General features: G+C 41.6%; 1 protein-coding gene across 1 annotated transcript in view; it reads right to left on the bottom strand.

Annotated features, from left to right (window-relative positions):
• Positions 1–25,928, bottom strand: part of LOC133854742 (chaperone protein dnaJ 13) — a 67,016-nt gene that overhangs the window by 7,387 nt on the left and 33,701 nt on the right. Inside the window, exons 7-10 of the mRNA XM_062291009.1 lie at positions 12,599–12,683; positions 11,685–11,738; positions 11,414–11,494; positions 10,165–10,242 (exon numbers count right to left, since the gene is read on the bottom strand). Coding sequence (XP_062146993.1) covers positions 10,165–10,242; positions 11,414–11,494; positions 11,685–11,738; positions 12,599–12,683 — 298 coding nt within the window. The remainder of the gene's footprint in view (positions 1–10,164; positions 10,243–11,413; positions 11,495–11,684; positions 11,739–12,598; positions 12,684–25,928) is intronic.

Here is a 25,928-nt window from a genome sequence, read left to right as displayed (position 1 = left end):
TGGAGGAGTGAGTGGGAAGATATATAGTCACTTGTTCTCTGCACAATACTGGCGATAATGTTGTATGGGCATTTGGGGGGGTTTACAGACCGAATGATGACAGGGATAGGAGGGAACTATGGGATGAGTTTGCTTGGTTGATGAGTTGGTGGGAGTTGCCACGATGTATTAGGGGAGATTTTAATGTGGTTCGATTTCCAAGTGAGGTCAAGAGTTGCCGGCATTTCTACAGCAATGGAAGAGTTTTCAGAATATTCATGCAGAATTTGGTGTATCCACTGCTTGAAGGTGGCCAATTTACTTGGTCAAATAATCAAGAAGATCAAACATGATCTAGAATTGATAGATTCTTAATTTCTCTGGAGTGAGAAGAACGTTTTCCTGAAGTGACACAGAGGAGATAGCCAAGACTTCTATCCGATCACTTTCCTTTGCTGTTGGATTGTGGGACGCCAAGAGAGGGAGCAGGTATTTTAAATTTGAAAACATGCTGCTGAAATAGGATGGTTTTGTTGATCAAGTTAAAACTTGGTGGATGTCCTATGAGTTTTCTGGATTACCAAGATACATTTTGGCTAGTAAGTTGAAGGCTTTGAAGACGGATTTGAAGAAATGGAATGAGGAAGTGTTTGGTGATGTAGGGAAGAAAAAGAAAGAATATTGGAGGAAATTCGAAAGCTGGACTTAGTTGAAGAGTGCCGTTACTTAGAGGACAGCAAAAGGGTTCAAAAGATAGATATGTCAAGAGAGTTGGAGAAAACTCTTCTATTTGAGGAAATGAACTGAAGACAGAAATCACGAGCTTTGTGGCTGAAGGAGGGGGACAAGAACACAATTTTTCACAGGGTGGCCAACTCACATTGTAAATTCAATCATGTGGACTCTTTGAATATAAATGGTGCAACGTCCAAGAATCCTGTGGAGATCCAGGAGCATATTGTCCATTATTACAACAAATTGCATTTTGAGCATTGTTCTTGGAGGCCAAGGATGGATGGTCTATCTTTCCTACCCATTGATGCAGACGAAAGTATTTGGTTGGAAAGAGAGTTTGTGGAGGAGGTGTGGGATGTGGTCAGGGATTTGAATGGAGATAAGGCTTCGGGTCTAGACGGCTTCACAATGGCTTTCTTTTAGAAGTGTTGGGAAATTCTAAAAAATGATCTTATGGCTGTATTTGCAGAATTTCATAATCGAGGTCAGTTTGAAAAGAGTCTTGATGCCACTTTTTTTCTCTGATTCCAAAGAAGACTTGCACTATGGATGTGGGAGATTTTCGCCCTATTAGTTTGGTGGGGGGGTTGGGGGGGGGGGGGGGGGGGGGGGGATTTTCACCCTATTAGTTTGGTGGGGGATGTATAAGATTATTTCCAAAGTTCTCGCGAACAGGTTTAAGTCAGTATTGGGCAAGATTATCTCCAACATAGAGAATGTGTTTATTGGCGGTTGACAAATTTTAGATTCAGTGCTTATTACTAATGAATGCTTGGGTAGTCAAATTTGACCGGGGAAATCTGGGCTGCTGGGTAAGTTGGATTTGGAAAAGGCATATGATCATGTTAATTGGGACTTCTTTCTTTATTTGCTGCAGTGGTGTGGTTTTGGGGAGAAATGGAGGGCTTGGATACGATTTTGTATGTCTACGGTGAGATTTTCTATTCTTATGAATGGGTCCCCATCGGGTTTTTTTAATAGCACTCTTGGGTTGTGACAAGGGGATCCACTTTCTCCTTTATTGTTTGTTGTGGTTATGGAGGCTTTGAGTCGGATCCTGATTGCCACAATGGATTAGGGTAACTTGACAAGGTTTTCAGTGGGACCAGGGATTCTGATGCTTTAGTTGTGAATCATTTACTGTTTGCCGATGACACGTTGATTTTTTGTGGTGCGCAAGAACAAATTCAATATCTGCGGTGTATCTTCTTATGTTTTGAGGCAGCTTCAGGATTGATGATTAATTTAGGAAAATCAGAAATTGTTTCTATTGGTGAGATAGAGGATGTCGACGGGTTGGCTCAACTCCTTGGATGTCGGGTCACATCTTTGCCTATGACATACTTGGGTTTGCTGTTGGTTGCTTCTTATAAGGCCATGTCTATTTGGAATGGTGTCATTGAGAAAATGGAACGACAGTTGGCTGGATGGAAGCGAATGTATTTGTCGAAGAGTGGTCGGCTGACTCTTCTTAAAAGTACTCTTTCCAACTTTCCTACGTATTACTTGTCGTTGTTCCCTATTCTAGTGGGCGTGGCTAATTGACTTGATAAACTTCAAGGAGATTTTCTATGGGGTGGCATTGGAGATGAGGAAAATTTTCATTTAGTGAATTGGAACAGGATCTGTAGTCTATTGCATTCAGGTGGGTTGGGAGTTCACAATTTCATCCAGTTTAATCGAGCTCTTCTAGGGAAATGGTTGTGGAGGTATGGTAGGGAGAGAGAGGCATTATGGCGATTGGTGATTGACGTCAAATTTGAGAGTCTACGAGGTGGGTGGTGTTCAAAAGAGGTTTGGGTACTTTTGGAATGGGGGTGCGGAAACAGATTAGGAGGGTGTGGGATAAGTTCGGCAACTTTGTTAGTTTTGAGGTTGGGGATGGGTCACATATAAGTTTCTAGCATGATTGGTGGTGTGGGGATAGATCTTTGAAGCAATGTTTTCCAGTTTTGTTTAGTATTGTGAGGAATAAAGATGCGATGGTGGCAGATAACTTGGTTGTTCAAAATGGAGTTATTTAGTGGAATGTTATTTTTACTTGTCCAGTCCAGGATTGGGAGATGGAGATAGTACTTTCTTTCTTCGCTCGGCTTTATTCTATTTCGGTTCAACATGGAGAGGATGACAGGTTAGTTTGGAACTTCTCCAAAAGGGGTTTACTTGAAGTGAAGTCCTATTATGAAGTGTTAAATAGGAAAGATAGCCCTTCATTTCCGTGAAAAAGTATCTGACGTGTTAAGGCTCCAGCAATGGTGGCTTTCTTTGTATGGATAACAACTTTAGGAAATTTTTTGACAAATGACAATCTGCGAAAGAGGAATGTCGTGGTGATTGAGTGGTGATGTGTGTAAAAAGAGTGGGGAGTCAATTGAACGTCTGTTACTTCATTGCGAAGTTACTCACGATCTTTGGAGTTACATTCTTACTTTATTTGGGGTAGAGTGGGATATGCCATGAATGGTGCTGGAGTTGTTGACTAATTGAGGGGCGTTGTTTGGGTATGGTCCAGCTAAGGAAGTTTGACAGTTAGTTTCGTTGTATTTAATATGATGTATTTGGCGGGAGTGGAATGCGTGACATTTTGAGGATGTAGAGACATCAATAGTGAAGCTAAGGAAGCATTTGCTTAACACGTTATATATTTAGATAGCATCTCATCATAGCTTGGGTGTTTTTAATTATGCAGACTTTTTAAATTTATTTTTTGTCCGTTCGTATTAGGGGCACTCTTGTATACTTACTGTGTATTAAGGTTGCGCCCCTCTGCGCTTTATTAATGAATTGACATTACTTATTAAAAAATAAATAAAAAAATAAAAAAAGATTGGGATTCTTTCTCTAGATTCACTAGATTTGTTGTGGGGGATGGTTCCAAGATTAGTTTTTGGCATGATTTGTGGTGTTGGGACACGGCTATTACGGATAATTTGGAGTTTTGGGGCAATTCCAACCGGTGGAACGTGAGCTTCACTAGGGAGGCTCATGATTGGGAGGTAGATGATTTTGTTTCTTTCTTCCAAGTGTTACACTCAGTCAAAGTAAGCAGAGGCAGCGAAGAGAAGTTGTGGTGGGTCTCTTCCAAAAAAGGTTTGTTCAAGGTCAAGTCCTTTTGCTCCTTAGCTTGCTCTGGAAGTAGTCGTTTTCCCTGGAAAAGGGTTTGGCACACTCAAGCTCCCTCAAGGGCTACCTTCTTTGTGTGGTCCGCGACTCTTGGCAAAATCCTTACCCTGGACAACCTCAAGAAGCAGCATGTTATTATGATAAAGAGATGCTATGTGTGTAAGAAGATTGGGGAGTCCGTGTATCATCTCATTCTTCACGACGATGTGGTGGTCCACTAGAAGGCTAAGGAGCGCTGCGGTTTGGAAAATGACGCATATTTGCCTCTTTTGGTGCTTATGGAGGGAAAGAAATAATAGGAGCTTTGTGGATTTGGAAAGTACCTTGGAAGAGATTCTATTCTCGTTCTACCTTACTTTGTACTTTTGGACTACGGTTTATGTCCACCCTTTGTCTTTTACTTTTGCTGACTTTCTCGCTCGCTTTTCTCTTTCTAATTAGGTGTTTCCTTGTATACTCACAGTGTACCAAGTGTTAAGGATACAACCCTAGTCGCCGAACCCTCTACAGAAACCCTAGCCGCTACTACAGCTCACAAACAAACCCTAGAGCCGTTAGGAAGATTTCCTAAATTAGACAACCAATTATCTCCTCCATATCTCTCATTAACTCCACCTCAGCCAACGGCTATATTGCCTATGAGGACATGATACTTATTCCTTATTTAAACCCTTGTAATTATAGAATAGAATAACTACTGTATAATATGCCATATATACATGGCAGCCTGTAACTCTATATATACTGCATCAATATCAATAAACATTATTCAGCGCCTAAAGCTTTTACCCTAATTCTGTATTTAGTTTACATGGTATCAGAGCCTACCAATAGCCAACGCTTTCCCATGGCCAACACAAATACTGCTGAAACCAATTTTCTGCCCAATGTTACTCAACTCGGCAGCATCAAACTGGAAGGTCCTAACTACCTAGGCTGGGTTGCTCAGTTTCAACCAATCCTATGTGGTTATGATCTCCAAGGCCTACTCGATGGAACCGATCCCTGTCCGCCCAGAACCGTCGCCAATACCACTGGTGACGCTCAGATTCCGAACCCAGCCTATGTTACATGGCTGAGACGAGACCAACAGCTCCTGAGTCTCATCATATGCTCTTTAGCCCCTTCTCTTGTGCCCTCGATGTACGGTTTGAACACATCGAGGCTTGCATGGACCTCTCTGTCCACACGGTTTGCTGGTCAATCTAAATCACGCATCTCCCATCTCAAGCGTCAGTTGCAAAGCTTGCAGCAGGGGACTAAGTCGTGCATCGAATATCTCAATCAAGCCAAGTCGTGGGCTGATGAACTTTCCGCTGTCGGTAAACCCGTCGACGATGATGATCTTATTTCCTACATTATTAACGGTATCAACCCTACTTTTAACCCTTTTGTTACTGCCTTCTCCCTACGTGATCGAGAAACCACATTCCATGACTTTCAATCCGAGTTGCTAAGCCATGAAATACTACTCCAGAATCAACAACAAGCCTTAACCCCTGAAACTGGATCCTTTGCACTCCATGCACACCGCTCCAAACCATCCTACAGCAACAATCCGAGCCTCAGAAAAACTCAATTTCCCAAACCATCTGGTCAATATCGTCACTCTTCACCCCATAATCGTTTCTCCCATCCTCCATTCTCCCCTCGACACAATCCTCCCTTTTCTCCCAGATATCAACCCCCTCCTCCTCCACCTCGTCCTACTACTGAGAATCCTATTCCCGTATCCTCTTCCTCTCCACGCCAATACTCCCCCTGCCAGATATGTGGAAGAACAAGCCACCGTGCGTTGGACTGCTACCATCGCATGGATTATGCATACCAAGGGCGCCATCCCCCAGTGCAGCTCGCTGCCATGACAGCACAAGCCAATGAAGAATTTGTCACTCAAGACTGGCTAGCCGACTCTGGAGCCAACACGCACGTCACTGCAGAATCCTCCAATCTCACCAATGCTCAGCCCTTTGATGGATCCGACACTGTTGGTGTAGGAAATGGCGCAGGTTTGCATATTCAAAACATTGGTTCTTCCTTAGTTAATTCCCCTACATCTACTTCTCACAATTTTCTCCTTAAAAATATCTTACACTGCCCTACTGCTTCAACCAACTTACTATCTATTAATAAATTTTGCAAAGATAATAAATGTTGGTTTGCTCTTACTGATGTTGACTTTACTGTGAAGGACAACTTGACAGGAACAATTCTACTCCACGGTCCCAGTGAAAATGGGCTCTACCCCATTCCTTTGAATCATCACTCCTCCAATAAATGCAGTGGGTTCACTGCCTTCCTTGGTGTCAAAACCAATGACATGGTTTGGCACCAACGGTTGGGCCATCCCTCTACTTCAGTTTTTCAGTATCTCCTTCGTCATCATCATCTTCCTCTCCTTGGTCCAGTCAGTACCCCCTCAGTGTGCGAGTCCTGCCAACTTGGCAAGTCCAAGCAGTTACCTTATTCAGCAGCCACCAGGGGGTCTACTCAGCCTTTAGAAGTCATTCACTCGGATGTTTGGACCTCCCCAGTTCCTTCTTTGAGTGGATGCAAGTTTTACGTCATTTTTGTTGATGAATTCAGTCGTTTTTCATGGTTGTACCCCTTACTTAATAAAAGTGATGTTCTTACTTGTTTTATCAAATTCAAATTGCTTGTTGAAAATTTATTTGACACCAAAATTAAGTATTTTCAATCCGATAATGGTGGAGAATACACCTCCACTGCCTTCAAACAATTTCTAAGTAACAATGGCATTTTTCATCGCCTCACATGCCCCCACACATCTCAACAGAATGGCGTTGCTGAGAGAAAGCACCGCCACATCGTCGAAACTGGTTTAACTCTCATTGCCCAGTCCGGTCTCCCTGCCAAGTACTGGGTCGATTCTTTCCTCACTTCAGTCTTCCTTATTAACAGACTACCCACCACAGTCCTTCAAAACCAGTCTCCCTTCTCCACTCTTTTCAAGAAGGAACCCGATTACACACTTCTCCGAAGCTTTGGATGCCTATGTTATCCACTCCTTCGCCCGTATGCCTCCCACAAACTTACTTATCGAAGCAAACCTTGCATCTTCCTTGGCTATGGAGCCAACCAACGCGGCTACCGTTGCCTTGAACCCCAATCCCAAAAAGTATACCTCTCCCGCAATGTTGTGTTCGATGAATCAAAATTCCCCTCTAAGAGTTCAACTCTCCCATCCGGTTCCTGCACAATCACTACACCTCCAGCAACTCCGATCCTCTTTCAACCTGCCCAACTATCCACCCACCTGCCCTCAACTCCTTCCTCACAACCTCCCATTTCCCCCTCCACTCATTCCCCAACCCTTGACTCCACTCCATCATCCCCCATCTCTCCCCCTATCCCTCCTTCCCTACCCGCCCCTCCCAACCCTCTCTCCCCTATTCAACCCAGCCCTGTCTCCATTCCCTCCCCTAACCCTGCTCCCCTTCTCGTTCCAAGTAACCGTCCCGTCACTCGTTCCCTTACTGGCTCCTCCAAACCCAGATCATTCCCTGGCTTCACCTCCTTCCTCAGCAGACACCCCTTCGTTACACTCACATCTGTCATTCTTCCACCCGCACCATCTTCATATAAGCAGGCAGCCTCTAAACCCGAATGGGCTACTGCTATGACTACTGAATTTCAAGCTCTCTTACACAATGACACTTGGTCCTTATGTCCTCGTCCTTTGCACCAAAATGTTGTTCGCAACAAATGGGTGTTTAAAATTAAACAGAATCCGGACGGCACTGTCGAACGCTACAAAGCTCGCCTCGTCGCCAAAGGCTTTGACCAACTTTGCGGTATTGATTATCATGACACCTTCAGTCCCGTCATTAAACCCGCCACCATTCGTCTACTCTTAGTCTTAGCCATTACCTTCAACTGGACCCTCAAACAGCTCGATGTCTCCAACGCCTTCCTCCATGGATTACTTGATGAAGATGTGTACATGGAGCAACCACAAGGTTTTGTGGACCCTGCCTTCCCCCATCATGTATGCAAATTGCGCAAGGCTTTATATGGCCTTAAACAGGCTCCTCGGGCCTGGTTCACCCGTCTCTCTCAAACTTTACTCGATCTTGGTTTCTCTAGCTCACAAGTCGATCCTTCCCTATTTTTATATCACTCTAACAGTTCTCACATTTTCCTTTTAGTGTATGTGGATGATATTATTATTACAGGTAACAATCCGGTCACCATTCAGTCCATCATCACCAAGCTCAAAGCTGCCTTTGCTATCAAAGATCTCGGCTCACTCTCCTACTTCCTTGGAATCCAGACTACCCGCGACTCCTCTGGGTTACACCTACGGCAATCCAAATACATCCAGGACGTTCTCATCCGTGCCAGCATGCTTGACTCCAAGCCTTATCGCACCCCCTGCACATCCGGCTCCAAAATGTCCAAGTTTGATGGAGACGCCCTTCCCAATCCTTCTGAATATCGCCAAATCGTTGGAGCTCTCCAATATGCCACCCTCACTCGTCCAGACATCGCCTACTCTGTCAACCAACTGTGCCAGCATATGCACAGCCCCACATCCACTCACTGGACTGCAGCTAAAAGGGTGCTTCGGTATCTCAAAGGCACCATTGATTTCGGCCTTCACTACACCCCAGGCTCCCTCCACCTAACCGGATTCTGTGACTCTGACTGGGCTGGTAACCCTGACGACCGCCGCTCCACCACTGGCTTTGGCATCTTCCTCGGCTCCAACCTCATCTCATGGTCCGCCAAAAAGCAACACATCGTCTCCCGATCCAGCACAGAGGCCGAATACCGTGCAATGGCCCTTGCCACCTCAGACCTTTACTGGCTCCGTATGCTATTCCGAGAACTGCAGGTTTCACTTCCGTCTCCACCAACTCTTTGGTGTGACAATTCCGGAGCACTATCCTTAGCCTCCAATCCGGTTTCCCACGCCCGCACCAAACATATTGAAGTTGACATCCATTTCATACGGGAAAAAGTAACCAACCGAGACATCCAACTTCGATACATCCCCACACTTGATCAAGTAGCTGACATCTTCACCAAAGGCCTCAATGCTGATCGGTTCTGCTGCTTGCGTACCAAACTTCCGGTCGTTCCTCCCATCAGTTTGCGGGGGGGTGTTAAGGATACAACCCTAGTCGCCGAACCCTCTACAGAAACCCTAGCCGCTACTACAGCTCACAAACAAACCCTAGAGCCGTTAGGAAGATTTCCTAAATTAGACAACCAATTATCTCCTCCATATCTCTCATTAACTCCACCTCAGCGAACGGCTATATTGCCTATGAGGACATGATACTTATTCCTTATTTAAACCCTTGTAATTATAGAATAGAATAACTACTGTATAATATGCCATATATACATGGCAGCCTGTAACTCTATATATACTGCATCAATATCAATAAACATTATTCAGCGCCTAAAGCTTTTACCCTAATTCTGTATTTAGTTTACACCAAGGGGCGCCTTACGCTTTTTTAATGAGATTGGTTTCTTACTAATAAAATAATAATAATAATAATTTCATTATTGGATCAAAAGCCAATAGTAATCCATCACAAATTCAATGGTAATTTTAAAACCCATGTCACATTTGGGGGGATAAAAGGAGGATAGGAATCTTGCATATGACATTACTCTTTGGAGTACCAAGTTTATTGAGCCAAATGGCTTGTGAGTTAATGACTACTTACCAAACGTGCCGGAACTAAAATCTTTAGGGTCAACTCGAATTTGAGCTAAGGTGAAGCTTTTTGAAGGCTCCAGTTTACAAGTCTACAGGGAACTCAGAAGTTTACTTCATTAGATTGAAAATGAGCCCATATTCTGGCAAGCTACTTGGGTTCCTTTCAGCTTGGCTTGCAAGTTTGTTGTCCTTTATCATTTTTCTTTCTTTTCCAGGCACAAAGCTTCCATTATTTTAAAATGAGCCAGACTCAAACAAAAAGATTGAGCTTGAATAACGACCAAGCTTGCCCAAACTAATCTAAGATGGCCTGCACGCTAGTGAAGCCAGCCATAAAATTATGCATGTTTTTCTATCTAACAAAACCTGTAACCATTTTTCAGTGTTCTATTTACATGCTATGCAGAGAGATATCGAGATACAACTACAAAAATCCAGGCTGGCAGACAATGGGCTATGAAGGTATGCATCTACATGCATGTTGCATCTTGTGGATGTGTATGGATGTAAGAATATGGCCTCATACTCGAAAAAAATTGAACAATCCAAATTGTACCTAGACAAACATTAACAGAGTTGCCACAAAGTGCATAAACCACAACACAGTTAGGCACATAAATAACCCATACCTTGGCAGAGGTTCTTTCTATATTCTCTAAAGCCGAATGTTTTTCCTTTTTAAGGTAATATGGTTTAATAACGAATTTCTGCAAGCATGCAAAGGATACAAAATTAGCAAATAATACACAGACGAAGTAGTTTGGTTAAAAACTATATTACATATCAAAAAACAATATTAATATAACACTTCCATCTTTCGACCCGTTCACAAATCCCAAGTATGATTTGTCACACCATATAAAACAATTAGTGGGTACTTGGGCACTCTGCAAAGAATCAAACAAGTGGGAACTAATGACGATCACTGACCTTTGGCAATGGCATGTAATCATATTAATATATAACCAAAATGCTGTAATATTCAAATTTTTTTTCAAAAAAAAAAAAATCGCATGCAAACTGCAATTAAATAGCAGAGGGTAGCAAGACATGGAAAAATTATTTAAAAAAAAAAAAAAAGGTTCAGGAACATTATGGATGGAAAAGGTCAGTTCTTCGAAATTCTTTCTCACAGATCAGAGCTAACTATTGACTACCTGCCTTGGGACCAAAAACATATTGTAATTGGAAAAAGAACATTAGGTTTTCTGATCAACTAAACATAGATTAGTATGATATATCGAATATTGAGGATTCCAGCTTATTACATCTAGTAGTATCCGATTCATTAAAACATAACCCCAAGGGTTAGGATGAATGGCTAGAGACCATGCCTTATAAAGCGAATGTTGGAGGTTACTACTAAATCTAGTTTTTTTTTTCCTAGAAATTACTTTATTGTCATAAAAAAACATGCAAGAAGCAAAAAATATGAAATAAAATATTTGTATTTTATTATGTTAATTACACATTCACCCACTGGGTAAGAATACTTAGTTTTTATTGGTGATATTTTTTTTTTCGTAAGTGTATGTTCAGGGGCCCAAGTATAAATTAAATTTTAACAAATCCCAAAATGATAACAGTTTTAACAAACCCACTTTCGGCTAAACCTTAAAATTTTCCGAACACACCCCCGATTAAACAGTCTAAACTATCATTTCAAAGGCTTTCATGAAGCATAGTTGTAGTTTGCATGAAAGGTTTAGAGAAAAGTTGAAGGCTCGTTATGGTTATGTAGTACCTCACACTTCTTATATAGGTTTTGAGAAATATGACAATGACAATAATGCCCTTGAACTCTAAACCCTAACACTCTTCTAACACTTATCTGACATGAAAAAAGGAAAACGGTAGAGTTTGCAACGTGCAATAAACCTTGAGTAAAAAGTAAACGGAGGTTGGAAGTATGAATGCTCCAGTTGCAAGCACAGGATTCAAATGCCTGGAAAGCAAAATCTGCAAGATATAGCCCATCAACAACAGATTAGAACCAAAGAGGTTTATCAGTACTAAGTTCTATTATATCGTATTTCCAGAATATACTACAGTTTCATAGAATCATGTGAGCAAATTTGAAAGAAGAATATAGATGTTCATCTTGAAGTGAAATAAGTGAAAATAAGTGAGAGTGTGAAAATATTCTTACAGGAATAATTAACTTTTGGCCGCCACGATGCAATTCGAATCTCCAAAATATACCCTGCCAAAAAAAAAAAAAAAAAGATAACAAGCACACTTGACTTACAAAGAAATATAGGACAACTGAAACAACAAACCAAACAGAGAGTGCTCTTACTAACTCCATAAAATATCAGTTAAAATGACATTTTATCTTTCTAAGACCATATGAAAAATAGAAAAGGAAAGATTAAACTAGATAAAACTACGGAATTCTTATATTCGATCATCAAGGTGTCCAAATAAATGATTTCAATGAAAATATTTAAGGATCATGCCAAAAACGCATAGGTCTCCAGTGCAAAATATTTAAAGATCATTTGCATGTGGTTGGTTGGATGTATAGGTCTCCAGTGCAAAATCTCTCTTTTAATGGGTATAAAAATTTGACATTAAGTCACTACACATAGGCTTGGCAATTTTGACACGACCCGCGAATCCGACACAAATATATAGGGTTTGGGTTTAGGCTATAACCCGTTTATGACCCGTCAACCTGTTTATCACACGTTTATGACCCGTTAATGATCCGTTTATGACACGTTTATAACCCATCAACCCGTTTATAACATATTTATGACGCGATAATTACAAATTTTTTACCAAATTAGTTAAATGGGTTGACACGGCAACCCGAATTGCCAAGCCTAACTACACAGCTAGGTACTTGCAGAAAATCCCTTATTATCTTCTTTTTCTTCTATTAAAATCTAAATAACCATCTATTTGAGAAAAATTATGATGAACCAGTTGCATGATATTTCTGGAAATTACTCTATACATCCAACCAACCACATGCATAAAGGCAAATGAACACAAATGCACTGGAATCAATGAAGAAATCATAATTCATATACTGCCTAGATAGCTGCATTTTTTTACCTGTATTCCTATTGTGTACAACATGCGGACAGTGCTGAATTTAGATAATTTCCTTCCACCGCCAACTTCTATTTCAAGAGTGGTGCTACAACAATAATGCATCAAGTCAAAAGCTTATTACATCAAGGCATAAATGCAACCACGTGCTGACAGTACAGAATCTCAATCAGCTGTAATATACTTTGATTATTGAAATATGTGTGTACGAAAAGGTTCCAAAAAATTACTTGACATTATGAATGACAAAGCAGTGTCAGAAAATATTAATCGTATCAACACAGAAACAAAATAAATGAATGCCATAAAAGAATTTCAAGTGTATAATAAACTCCAAGGAACATTTACTAGACAATATGTTCTGCTTAAAGGTATGAGCTTCAAGGGTACCCACTCTAAATGAAGCCTGCCATCACACCCTAATTTACTCTGCACTTTGCCCACAATCTCAAACATTAAATAGGAATCATCAAGATAAATAAATGATGGCATGGTAACGGCTTTATAGAACCAAATAAACAAATCCTTCATGTAACAACAAGAAGAGTAAGGAGAAAGGGCATCAAATTAAGCACCATAAGTAAATATTTTCCATAAAGAAGCTCAATAATGGTTCGTTAGACACAGATAACTCCAATTCTCATTCAAATTAAACGAAATGTGATTTTACTGCCAACTAAAACTGGTTAAAATAGACATCAGTCACCTCTGGTAAACTTCTGGTGCATGGATGTGGATTCCGGCCACAGCATGAATTGAATATTAGTCATCAGGAAACTTTGGTTACGTAAGGATCCTATCTTTTACTGTTCAGCATTAATGAGACAGAATAATGATGTGGTCTGCATCAAAACCTTGAGTTGTGTTTTATTTGTCAACATTATTCCAATCCTCTTTTTTATTTTTGATAAATAATTCATTTCATTGAAAAGTGCAAAGGGGCACAACCCTAGTACACAGGATGTAACAAAGATAAGGCCCCACTAAAGGCGAAAAGTAGAACAAAACTCAACAAAACGAGAGAATTTCGAAAATGAAGAAATATTAAAAGCCCCTGTCCAATTAAAGAGGGATTTTGTTGCTCATAATGATTTTTTTTTTTTTGTAAGTATTTTGTTGCTCATAATGATATCACCCCAGCAAGAATTTTTTTCCCCAAAATTCTTCCTTTGTAGTATCCCATCCTTTCTTGTCTTGTCTTTCATTCATATTAGGATTCATCTTTCAGCTATCTTACAAAATTTCAGATTGTAACGAGAAAAAAATTACTATAAACCACAATTCACACATATAAGATGCAAATACATACATGCAAGTTATATTATATGCTGCAAATGTTTATGTTTTTATTCAACAAAGCCTTTGAAATATCTTCAACTGTTTGGTAAAAATGGTTTCCGTTAGTGTTACTTCGAAGCTTCCCTTTTGCCCTTCATGAATATGAAAAGTTCAAGGCGATCAATGGGAGAGAACGGTCAGAAATCTCCCATGGACTATAACTGAACTGCATTTTCCTAGCTCATGAGGGCACGTCCTGACGACATCGTCATCGAATTTTGTAGTTTCGTTTTTCTTGTTTATTAGCGATGGGTTATCTAGTTTATTTGTACGTCAAAGCAAAATCTTTCAAATTTTGTCAAAAGATGGGAACGGGGTTTCTGTTTTGCCGAGAGGTGCAAAGGAGTATATCGTGCGCTGATCCTGGGCAAGCCGAGTGTGGTGTGGTTATTGACTATAGCGGAGGACTTGATTAGAGAAGAGAACTTGAGAGAGTTCTATAGGACTCTTAGAGTTGGTAGTACAGCGTACATTGTGCAGAGGCGTGCAAATAGTCATGAAAGGTTCCTGGAGGTATCAGAATACCGTACAGGAGGGCTGCGAAGCTTCATCATTGTTCCAGAGGGCCGAGAAGGTAATGGGCCAGGAAACTGTGTTGTACAATTTTTTTTCTTTTTTATAAGAGCAATATCATTAAAAAACGCAAAGCGCAATCATGTACACATGGAGTATACAAGATAGGCGGCTAAGAAGAAGAAGAAAACAATATAAGGAAATCATTAAAACTAAGTACTAAAGGGGCGAGGAACACAGCCATCAAAGAGTACAAAGAATAAAAGAAAAAGGAAATGAGCTACTCAATGGTTCTTTCTTTGTCCTCGAACTGTCTTATTGTTACGTTTCATCCACAAGCACCACAAAAGGCAACAAGGCGGTAATTTATATCGAGCAGCAGGGTGTTGTCGGGAGTAGATTTGGTAAGGCATATGGTGCTTATCCATCGATGCAGTGGATAGTGGATAAAGGACGATGGTTTTATGTGGATGCTTTGGTAAGGAAAAGACATTTTTTAGGAAATAGTTTTCGAGCAAGGGTAATTTGGGTAATTCAGGGATTCTAACGGTGAGGAGTATGAAAGATTCTGGCAAGAAGGAGGTGCAGCAGTTACATGGAAATTTTGGCATGCCAGCTGGCGGTGACAGCTTGAACATTCCTTCAACGTTTATGGCAGATCTCCTTGATTTAAGGTTTGTGAAAGACTTCCTGGTATCCATTAAAAGAGAAGTAGAGAGGCGTCTAGCGAGATTAGAAGTGGTCCAGATATCATATGGGCCTAGGAATGATAATACAATGTGTAAGCCCACTTCATGAGATAAGGATTTGGCAGCTGTGAATGAAGTAGTGGGTTTGAAAGGTCTAGGGCCGAGTGTTTCAAGGGTTAATGTGGGCTTAAGTTTAACCAAATCTAAAGGGCCGGATTCCCAGAAGCCCAATGGTGAAGGGGTTGATGAACACAAATCACGCAAGGGTGAAGTGATTGAAAATGCTGAAGAAAAATGAGACAGGCTCGAAACTCGAAAGACGGGGGTTGTTTATCAACGGTGGGTTAAATCGACAACTGCTAAATGGAGAGTGAAAGAAGTTGAGGTGGGTTGCAAAATGACACAACCCTAGTATACAAGAAGTATACAAGATAAACCCCCTAATATGAAGGAAAAGAGGAACAGAAGTCCGAAACTTAAAAAAAAATAATAAATAAATAAATAAAAATGGGAACGGGCAGACTATTTAACGCTGCTATCCATGTGTAGAGGGATTGGAATAACATATTTTGTAGCTCTACAACGAAGTCTCGATCTTCAAAGCTCATTGCATTCTGCGCTCTCCAAATACACCACATTAATCACAAAGGAGCCAACTTCCAAACTTCTAGAGCATTACGATTTCCCATTTGTCCTCTCCAACTCACGAATATCTCTCTCACTCTTTTAGGTATAACCCAAACAACATCAAACAAATGAAAAATCGAACTCCATAATTCTCTTACAATTTTCACAATAAAGGAGATGATCAATAGATTCCCCACTTTTCTCGCACATACATTGAGTTATCCAAAGTCAACATTCTCCCTAAAGTCACTGTCCACACAAAAAACGTCACTCTTGAAGGAGCCTAACTTTTCAAATACTCTTCCAAGGAAAAAGGAAAACTTACAGGAATAGATAACACATAATAGTAAGACTTCACTTCAAACTTCTTTTCTTTTGGAAGGGATCCAACAAATTCTTTTTTTGATAAGTAAGAAGATTTTATTAATGAAAGCGTAAGGCGCACCTACGTACACAGAAAGTATACACAAGAACAACCAAAGCTAACCCGCAAAAACCCAACAGAAACAACAAAACCCAAACCCCCGAAACCGAAGAAAAACCCCAAAACAAACTACAACAGAACCCAAGTAAGAAACTAAACAACCCACCACCCACCAAAGCACACAAACCTACATCATGTGTGCCTTGCCTTTCCTACTCCTAGAAGGATCTTTCGCAACACCATAATTGATGGAACTATGCAAATTAAGTAGCTCCCTTTTTCCTTTAGACTTTTGGCGCGCAAACATCTTTTCTTGCTGAAAATCTTCTTTCATGGCATCCCTAATTGTCAAGGCCTCCTCACCAAAAGCCCCTTCCAATGCCCAATCCAAGGGTAATCCCTCCCAATAATCATCTTCCTCCTCCCAAACTATGATCTCCCCGTTATGATCAAAATCGACAGGCCAATTCTGAGATTGGGAGAAACCATTTCCCTCAACGGAACGAGGAATGATGCAGCCACTCAGAGAAGAGGAAGGACCTGCTACCCCGACGTCCTTGACCTCCCGTGGCAAAACGGGAGGGACAAAAACAATCAAGGGAAGATTGAGAAATCCCTTCCTAAATAGACCTTGTTTTGCTGGAGTCTCTGTCTTCCTTTTTGCATGAAACTCTCCACCTATATCCTTAAAAAGAGTCTGATAAAAACCCATCATTCCAAACCATAGAATGCCCTACCCTGAGCTCCCTAGCCCTCCTGTAATACTGCTGAAAAGGGCGACTTTGCAGCAAAGGGGAGGGGGAAGAACGAATCTTCTTCCCCAACTCAGAGGCCCCTGAGGGAGAAGGAATAGTTGAGATGGAGAGCTCTGCACCACACAAAAGCCCAATCAACGCCAGAGGAGCGGCCAAGGTCGCCGGAGATGGCATCTCCGCAGTCGGCAGAGGTGGGCAGACGAATGGAGCCGACTTAACCAGAGACGACCCACCCCTAGGCCTGTCTTTGCACAAAGGATCCCCATAGGGAAACTCCATCATCGACTCCAGCAGCATGTCTTCGCACAGCCCAAAAGAGGCCACCAGCGTCGTCTCCGGCGTGAAACTCGACGACCGGGAGGAACTGGGTTTTGGCATGAGACGAACCAAACGCAAGCCCTTTCGTCTCAGTCTGTACCTTGAAAGCCGGCCCAGAAGTTTCTTAGCAGCTCGGCCCAAAACCTTGTTGAACCCTATGACCCGCTTACTTCACGTGGTTGTTGAACCCTTTGAACCCTATCGTCACCTCTTTGCCTTACTCTGTGAGAATACAACAGCTCAAGAGCTATAGCGCTTGCTCCGGTAATTATATTGAAGCACAGAGCCTTCTCGGGTGATAGACTTATTTGCATGTTGGTGGTCGGGGGGACGGTCCCGTAGTGCGGTCGTGTGGAAGATGGCTCCTTGTTGTCTTATGTGGTGCTTGTGGACGGAACGCAACGATAGACAGTTTGAGGACAGAGAAAGAACCATAGAGGAGCTCACTTCCTTTTTTCTTCATTCTTTGTACTCCTGGACGGCTGCGTATTTAGCACCTCTAGAGATTAGTTATAACGATTTCCTTGTATTGCTTTCTTCTTCTTCTTCTTAATTGTCTCTCTTGTATACCCCCTGTATACTTGATTGCGCTTTTCGTTTTTCTAATAAAATTTTCTACTTACTTATCAAAAAAAATTATATTGAAGCACAGAATTGGTTGAAGATCACAAAAGAAAGAAGAGAAAACTTTCACCTCCCAATCATGCATTGGTCTAATAAAGAATATATTCTAATGAAGATTTCCATTTCAAAATTGCATATGAAAATTAAAAGACATGTACCAAGTTTTCACCTACTTTACAAAACCCTTCGACTTTAGCCACATATTCTCAAACTTTAAATACCTACAAACCCCACTCACCACACCACAATACAACATCAAAGGAAAGTGGTCCGACAAAATTCTAGGAAGATGTCTCTGAGATGCATCCGAAAAAGTTCTTCCCAATCCGAAAATAAAAGGAACTTATCAATTCTAGATCATGCATGCGAACCACAATTATTAGACCAAGTTAAATTCCCCCTACCAGCGGAATGTCCATGAGGCCCTAAACAAAAATGAATTCTGAAAAATCAAACATTGTTGGTGACTGTCTAGGATCACCTAATAATTCACAAGGGTACTGGACTACATTAAAATCACCTCCAATACACCGCAGTACCTCCCACCAACTCATGCCAAAGACATTTTCTATCCAAATCATCATTAGGACCATACACACCTACAAACACCCATTCAAATTCTTTATAACACAAAAGAACATGCTATCAAAAAAATTTCCCACACGATTCTCAATCTTCACTGCCTGCCTATCCCACATTAACAGAATATCTCTTAATGACCAAGCCACATGTTGACAACGCCATAAATTGCGAATCACCCCCCTAGAAATATACTCCAATTTTGTCTCTTGTAAACAAATGATATCTAGCTTCTAATCTCTGAGAAGACCTAATCCTCAACATTTTCTCCTTTTCATTCAGGCCTCTCACATTCCATGATACAATCTTAGGTTTCATAAAGAACAATTAACACCCCTCCCCTTCCCTTTCACTCCATTTGAGTGACCTCCCTTAATATCATAATTTACTGAACACATTAATCTCTTTAATTCACGATTACCTCTATTAGTTGACATCACACTCAAATCTGGAACACAACCCACACAATTTTGATGTCGACTCGCTTCAATCGCACTGAACAAAGCCAACAATTGATCCTCAAAACCGGCACATGACAGTCCCATTACATGATAAAATTTTACCCTCTCAACCACCCAATCTGAAGACATTGAAAAAGGCACTCCTTGTTCCTCAACTACAACAAGTGGATGAATATTAAGGGACTCACTTCCCTAGTTTCCTCATCTAGACAAGTCACCATAGCCAAAGATGGATGAATCTCATCTCCACAAGAGAAACTTTTTCCAATCTCAAACTCAATTCCATTCAAACAATTTACCCTCACCCCATTTAACTCCTATCCCTTGAAACTTAATTCCCCACCCCATTCTCCAAGAGCACCAGAGGGGGTCCCAGAACATAAATTCAAGATGGGCCCTTTATTCTTTTGTCCACAATCTACCACCTGATCACCCAAATGATAGTCTACCCTATGAACAGACGAGCTTTCCAAAGGTATACCCACTTCCAAGGACCATGCACCCCCAAATCTTTCCCTTCATTGTTATCTCCTAAAGAAATTCTTCAATACATAGGGTAGACTCTCACTTCGTTGACAAAATTAAGATGGGTGATCAGTTTCTGCAATGGGTGTTAGAATGTGGAGAAGGGGAGAGAGGGCCTCTATTGAATTTTCGTTCGAAGACCCTCTAGTTCCTTTGGAGAATGGGGTGGGGGAGGGGAGTATAAAGGGTTAGAACTTAAAGGCTGTGCGAGTAAATTGGTTGAATGAAGATGAGGTTAAAAACGGTTTGTTCTCCTCTTGAGGGGATGTGCATCATCCTTCTATGGTTGTGGAGACTTATCCTGGTGAGGAGGTTAAGGAAAGTGAGATGTTGGATGTCCATCCACTTGCTGTATAATGGAAAAATGTATTAGGCTGTAAAACCGTGCTCCATAGATGAGCTTTCATTGAATATATATAGGAGTATTACAAGAGATAAACATAAACAAGGACTCCTATACATAATTGATCTAGCTCTCAAATAACTAGAATACAATTTATCTCAGAACTCTCTCTTCAGATTAGAACTCTATCTTCAGATTAGGACACCGGATAGGATTAGAACTCTACTCAATAGTCTTTGGATTATGTAGTGCCGCACAAGACTCATAAGTGGATTTGGAGTCTTGAGTTGTAGTTGTTATTGGAGTTGTGTTAATACCCTCCTTCAAGATCAACGGGGGAGATCGCACGTTGAACTTGTAACAAAAGTGAAGAAACTTGGGAGAAACTAGTGGCTTTGTAAGGACATCTGCAATCTGATCCGAAGTAGGAACAAAACGAACAACCAAAGATTTATCAGCCACACGGTCACCGACAAAGTGGAAATCAATTTCCACATGTTTCGTGCGAGCATGAAAAACCGGATTAACCGACATGTAAGTGGCTCCAATATTGTCACACCAAAGAGTTGGTGGAGTTGAGTGAGTGGTTCCAAGTTCTTGAAGAAGTGCACGAATCCAAAGTAGTTCGGTTGTAGTATTGGCAACAGCTTTATATTCAGCCTCAGTAGATGATCTTGAAACAGTCGGTTGTTTGTGTGAGCTCCAAGAAATTAAATTGGAACCAAGATAAACACAATAGGCACCTGTAGAGCGACGATCATCGGGACATCCAGCCCAGTCCTCATCGGAATATGCCTGTAAAGTATTAGAAGAGTTGTGATGAAGAAGGAGACCATGAGAAACCGTATGTTTCAAGTATCGAAGAATTCGTTTAACCGCTTGCCAATGAGGTTTGAGATGCCGATGCATGAATTGGCACACACGGTTGACTGCGTAACTGAGATCTGGCCGAGTGAGAGAGAGATACTATAAGGATCCAACTGTACTACGATAGAGTGATGGATCTTCCATTGGATCACCTGTAAAAGCCGAGAGAGCTGATGAAGAAGCCATTGGAGAGCCGAGAGAGCTGATGAAGAAGCCATTGGAGAGGTGATCGGTTTTGCTTCATGCATGTTTGTTTTCTTCAAGAGGTCCATGATATAACGATGTTGTGAAAGTAGAAGACCCGAATTGAGCTTGATCACTTCCACACCGAGAAAATAATGAAGATCGCCCAAGTCTTTGACAGCAAAATCTGCACTAAGAAGCTGTAAAAGTTCGGTAATGGCTGCTTGATCTGACGCAGTGATGATGATATCATCAACATAGATAAGAAGATACATAGTAAGAGTCTTGGTGCGATAAATAAAAAGAGAAGTGTCAGCTTTAGAACCCACAAAACCGAGTTGAAGGAGCTTGTCACTAAGTCTTGAAAACCAGGCTCCTGGAGCCTGTTTGAGGCCATAGATTGCCTTTTGAAGCTTGCAAACATGTTTAGAGAAGGTAGGGTAAACAAAACCTGGTGGTTGCACCATATAAACATCTTCAGAAAGGAGCCCATGGAGAAAAGCATTCTGAATATCAGTCTGTCTCATGGACCAGCCAGCAGAATAAGCAAGAGATAGGACTGTCTGGATCGTGGTAGGCTTCACTACTGGGCTGTAGGTTTCTCCATAATCCACCCCGGCCTGTTGATGAAAACCCTTTGCAACAAGACGAGCTTTATGTCTTTCAATGGAACCATCAGCCTTTCTTTTAAGCTTAAACACCCACTTGCATCCCACAATGTTTTGAGAAGGATGAGGAAGAACAAGTGACCAGGTATGATTTTGAAGAAGTGCATTGAACTCGGTTTGCATAGCTTGGCGCCATTCTGGAATAGGGGCAGCATTGGAGTAGCAGGTTGGTTCAATATTGGCAGGAGAAGCTGCTGCCACTAAAGCATGAGGAGCTGGATACCAAATTCTACCATCTATGAGTTGCCGTGGCTGCACAATGTTGTTCATTGACCTAGTTCTCATAGAATGTACCCGAGCAGGAGGCTGATCTGCATAGGAAGTGGAACAAGGCATACTGGAAACTGCTAAAGAGTTATTGGAAAGATCAGGAGAGGGCCGTGAGGGAGAAGAAGATAAAATAGAAAGAGAGTCCGGGGGACATATAGTGGTAGAAGGAGGAAACAATGATGGAGGAAGCACAACAAGAAGGGAGACACTGGAAGATGCAGGAAGAGGAGAGCCCTTGGAAAAGGGGAACCGGTCTTCATGAAAGATGGCATCTCTAGAGATGTACATCCTGTCAGATTCTAGATGGAGACATTTATAACCTTTGTGATGTTGGCTATACCCGAGAAAAACACACTCCTTTGAGCGAGGAGAAAATTTGTGAGAATTATAGGGACGAAGATTTGGATAGCAAGCACATCCGAAGATTTTGAGGAAAGTGTAGTCGGGTGTTGTATGGAAAAGTTTTTCAAAGGGAGATTGATTTTGTAACACTAGAGTTGGCATGCAATTTATGAGATAGCATGATGTAAGACAAGCTTCATCCCAGAATATTTGAGGAAGATGACTGTCAGCGAGCAATGCCAATGTGGTATCAATAAGATGTCTGTGTTTACATTCAACGCATCCTTGTTGTTGATGTGTATGAGGACAAGAGAGATGATGAGTAATACCAACGGATTGAAAATATGTATGAAGGTTACGATACTCACCACCCTAGTCAGATTGAACACTTATAATTTTATGATTAAGGAGACGTTCAACCATAACTTGAAATTGAAGAAAGGTGGACATGACATCAAATTTTGCTTGAATAGGGAAAACCCATGTATATCTACTGAAAACATCAATGAACGAAACATAATATCGATTTCCATTAACTGAAATAGTTGGGGATGGTCCCCATACATCAGATTGAATTAATTGTAAGGGCTTACAAACGTTAGAAATAGAGGGATAAAATGGCAATTGATGTCCCTTTGCTTGAGCACAAGCTGAGCAAAAAGGATCGGCCTTATTGGAAATAACAGGAAGCTTAAACTGAGACAGGACACGATGGACAATGCGAAAAGCAGGATGACCTAAGTGCTTGTGCCAGGAGACAGGAGTAGTGCGTTCACTAACAAGAGCTTGATTTATTGACGACGACGAACTAGAGGGAGACGGAAGCAACTGATAGAGGCCATCTTTAAGGTGCCCGTGATGAAGGAGGAGCCCAGTTTGTTTGTCCTTGATCAAAAAATAAGAAGCGTGAAATTCAAAGAAAACGGAATTGTCAGGTGCAAATTTTTTAATAGACAGAAGATTTTTACAAATAGAGGGGACATGAAGTATTTGCTGTAAGATGAACTTACGACGAGACAAAGGAAGAGAAGCAGTACCAGTATGAGAAATATTCAAACTTGTGCCATCCCCTATGCGGATTTGGTCCTGGCCGTGATACTCCTCTTGAGCTAAGTTGAGATTCTGAAGATGGCCGGTGAGATGGTGAGTTGCACCGGTGTCAGGATACCACAGTTCTTCAGCTGGCAAGATGGGTGTGGAGTAATAACCTTGGGGATTGGACTGCTGGTACGGCTCGGGTGGTTGAGACGACTCAGGTTGGTCCTGTCGGTAGTAGCAATGGACGGCTGTATGTCCGGGCTTGCCACAAATTTGGCAGATAGGTCGAGAAGAGGCTGCATCCGTGGAGAAATAGGAACCGCATCCTCTGTTGTTGAAAGATCCACGTCCCCGGTTGTAGGGACGACCGCCACGACCATGGAAACCTCGACCACGAAAGTTGGACGTGCGGGTGGTGATGTTCGCAGCAGGTGGGTGAACATCAATGCTCGGGATTTGTTGTTCCAGTCGCATGTCGTGAGCAAGTAGGTGGCCGTAAAGTTCATCAACGGACAGTGGGTCGACTCTAGTTGTGACCGAAGTCACAAAAGGATCGTATTCGGAGCCGAGTCCTTCGAGAAGAAAAGAAACACTCTGAAAATCGTTGAGAGGCTGTCCGGCGACAGCAAGAGTATCACTGAGCGTCTTTATAGTCTGAAAATACTCGGTGATCGAGTTGGTGCCCTTCTTGACCATTGCAAGCTGGAAGTAAATTTGCATGACCCGAGCACGGGCCTGAGAAGCGAACATGGTGAGCAGCGTGTTCCAGAGAGAGGAAGCCGAGGGAGAGCCGACTGCATGGACGACATAGGGCTCGGACAATGTAGAAATTAAAATACTAAGGATCATCTGATCTCGTTGATTCCAGGCGAGAAAGTCTGGGTTGACGACGGTGGCCGGTGCTCCAGCAGCAGTGCTTGGATTTGGAATCGTCTAGGCAGGCGGTAGAGAAGAACCATCAAGGAAGCCATAAGCGTCTTGGCCTTTGATATACGCAAGAATCTGAGTTCGCTAGGCCATGAAGTTACCTTTGGTAAGTTTGATGCTGAGGTTATGGTTCATATTTGGGACTAAAAAGATAACAGAGGGATGGACGGGTGGTGGGGGATGCTGTGAAGCATGAGAAGCTGCCGATGTGGCAGAGGATTCGGAGTCGGAAGCCATGGATCACGACGTTAGTCGGGGATTTGGCTCTGATACCATAATGGAACTAATGTATTAGGCTGTAAAACCGAACTCTATAGATGAGCTTTCATTGAATATATATAGGAGTATTACAAGAGATAAACATAAACAAGGACTCCTATACATAATTGATCTAGGACTTCTTTAGCTCTCAAATAACTAGAATACAATTTAACTTAGAACTCTCTCTTCATATTAGAATTCTATCTTCGGATTAGGACTCCGGATAGGATTAGAACTCTACTCAATAGTCTTTGGATTATGTAGTGCCGCACAAGACTCATAAGCGGATTTGGAGTCTTGAGTTGTAGTTGTTATTGGAGTTGTGTTAATACTATAGTTGAAGAACAGGAAGTGCCTTATTCAATGTCTTCAGACTGGGTCGTTGAGAGGGTGAAAATTTTCTGTCATGTAGTGGGGTTATCGTGTGAGGGTTTCGTGGATCAATTGTTGGCTCTGTTTATTGATAAAAGGTGGAGGATTAAAGGTCTTCTTAGAGATTGGAAGGCAGATTGTTTGTTTACAAGAGACAAAATTAGAGTATATTTCTAAGGAGGTCATCCGTAGTTTATGGGGTTGTGAACATGTGGATTGATCATACTTGAGGTTGAGAGGGGCTTCAGGAGGGATTTTGTTGATGTGGAATAGGCAGGTGGTGGAGGAATTTCTCGGTAGTGTGTTATTCTATAAGTGTTATTGATAATTTTGAACGACCGTTTGTGGGTGTGTATGGTCCAAATGATGGCGTTGACAGGAAAGTCTTTGGGACAAGTTGGTTGGCCTTAAGAGTTGGTGGGAGGTGTTGTGGTGTATCGGGGGTGATTTTAGTGTTATTCATTATCCATGTGAAAGATCAAGAGATCCCTGACAGTCACAAGTTATGTTGGACTTTTCCGAGTTCATTTTTTATCAGGGCCTCATGAACATCTGTCTTGTAGGTGGGAATTTTACTTGGTCTAATAATCGTACTTCTTGGTCATGGTCTAAAATTGATAAGTTTCTTCTATCTCTAGAATGGGAAGAACAATTTCCTGATGTCTCTCAGAGGAGACTCCCTAGAATCCTCTCGGATCATTTTCCTTTGATGTTGGATTATAGTATGTTAGGTAGGGGTAGTAGATTTTTAAGTTTGAAAATATGTGGCTGAAGTCAGAGGGCTTTGCGGAGCAAGTGAGAACATGGTGGATGTCCAATAGTTTTCAGGGATCTTGGATGTTATCCATGAGCTGGATATTATTGCAAAGAGAAGACCATTAACTAAGGATGAAAGGTTGAGGAAAGAAGATATTTCTATGGAGTTGGAGAGGATTATCCTTCTTGAACGAGGTTGTTGGACGCAGAAGTCAAGGGCCCTTTGGTTGAGAGAGGGGGATAAAAACACTAAATTTTTTCACCGAGTAGCAAATTCACATCGAAGAAATAACTCAATGGATTCTTTAGTGGTTAACGGGACTATGTCTTCTGATTCTACAAAAAATAAGTGAGCATATTGTGCAATTCGACAATCAGTTGTATTCCGAACTATTTAGTTGGCGACCAAAATTGGATGACCTTTCATTCCTTTCCATTCATGTTGGAGGTGGA

This window comes from Alnus glutinosa, chromosome 13 (genome assembly GCF_958979055.1).
Source record: "Alnus glutinosa chromosome 13, dhAlnGlut1.1, whole genome shotgun sequence".
In the NCBI taxonomy this organism is placed as follows: Eukaryota; Viridiplantae; Streptophyta; class Magnoliopsida; order Fagales; family Betulaceae; genus Alnus; species Alnus glutinosa.
This window is presented reverse-complemented; position numbering and strand designations above follow the sequence as displayed.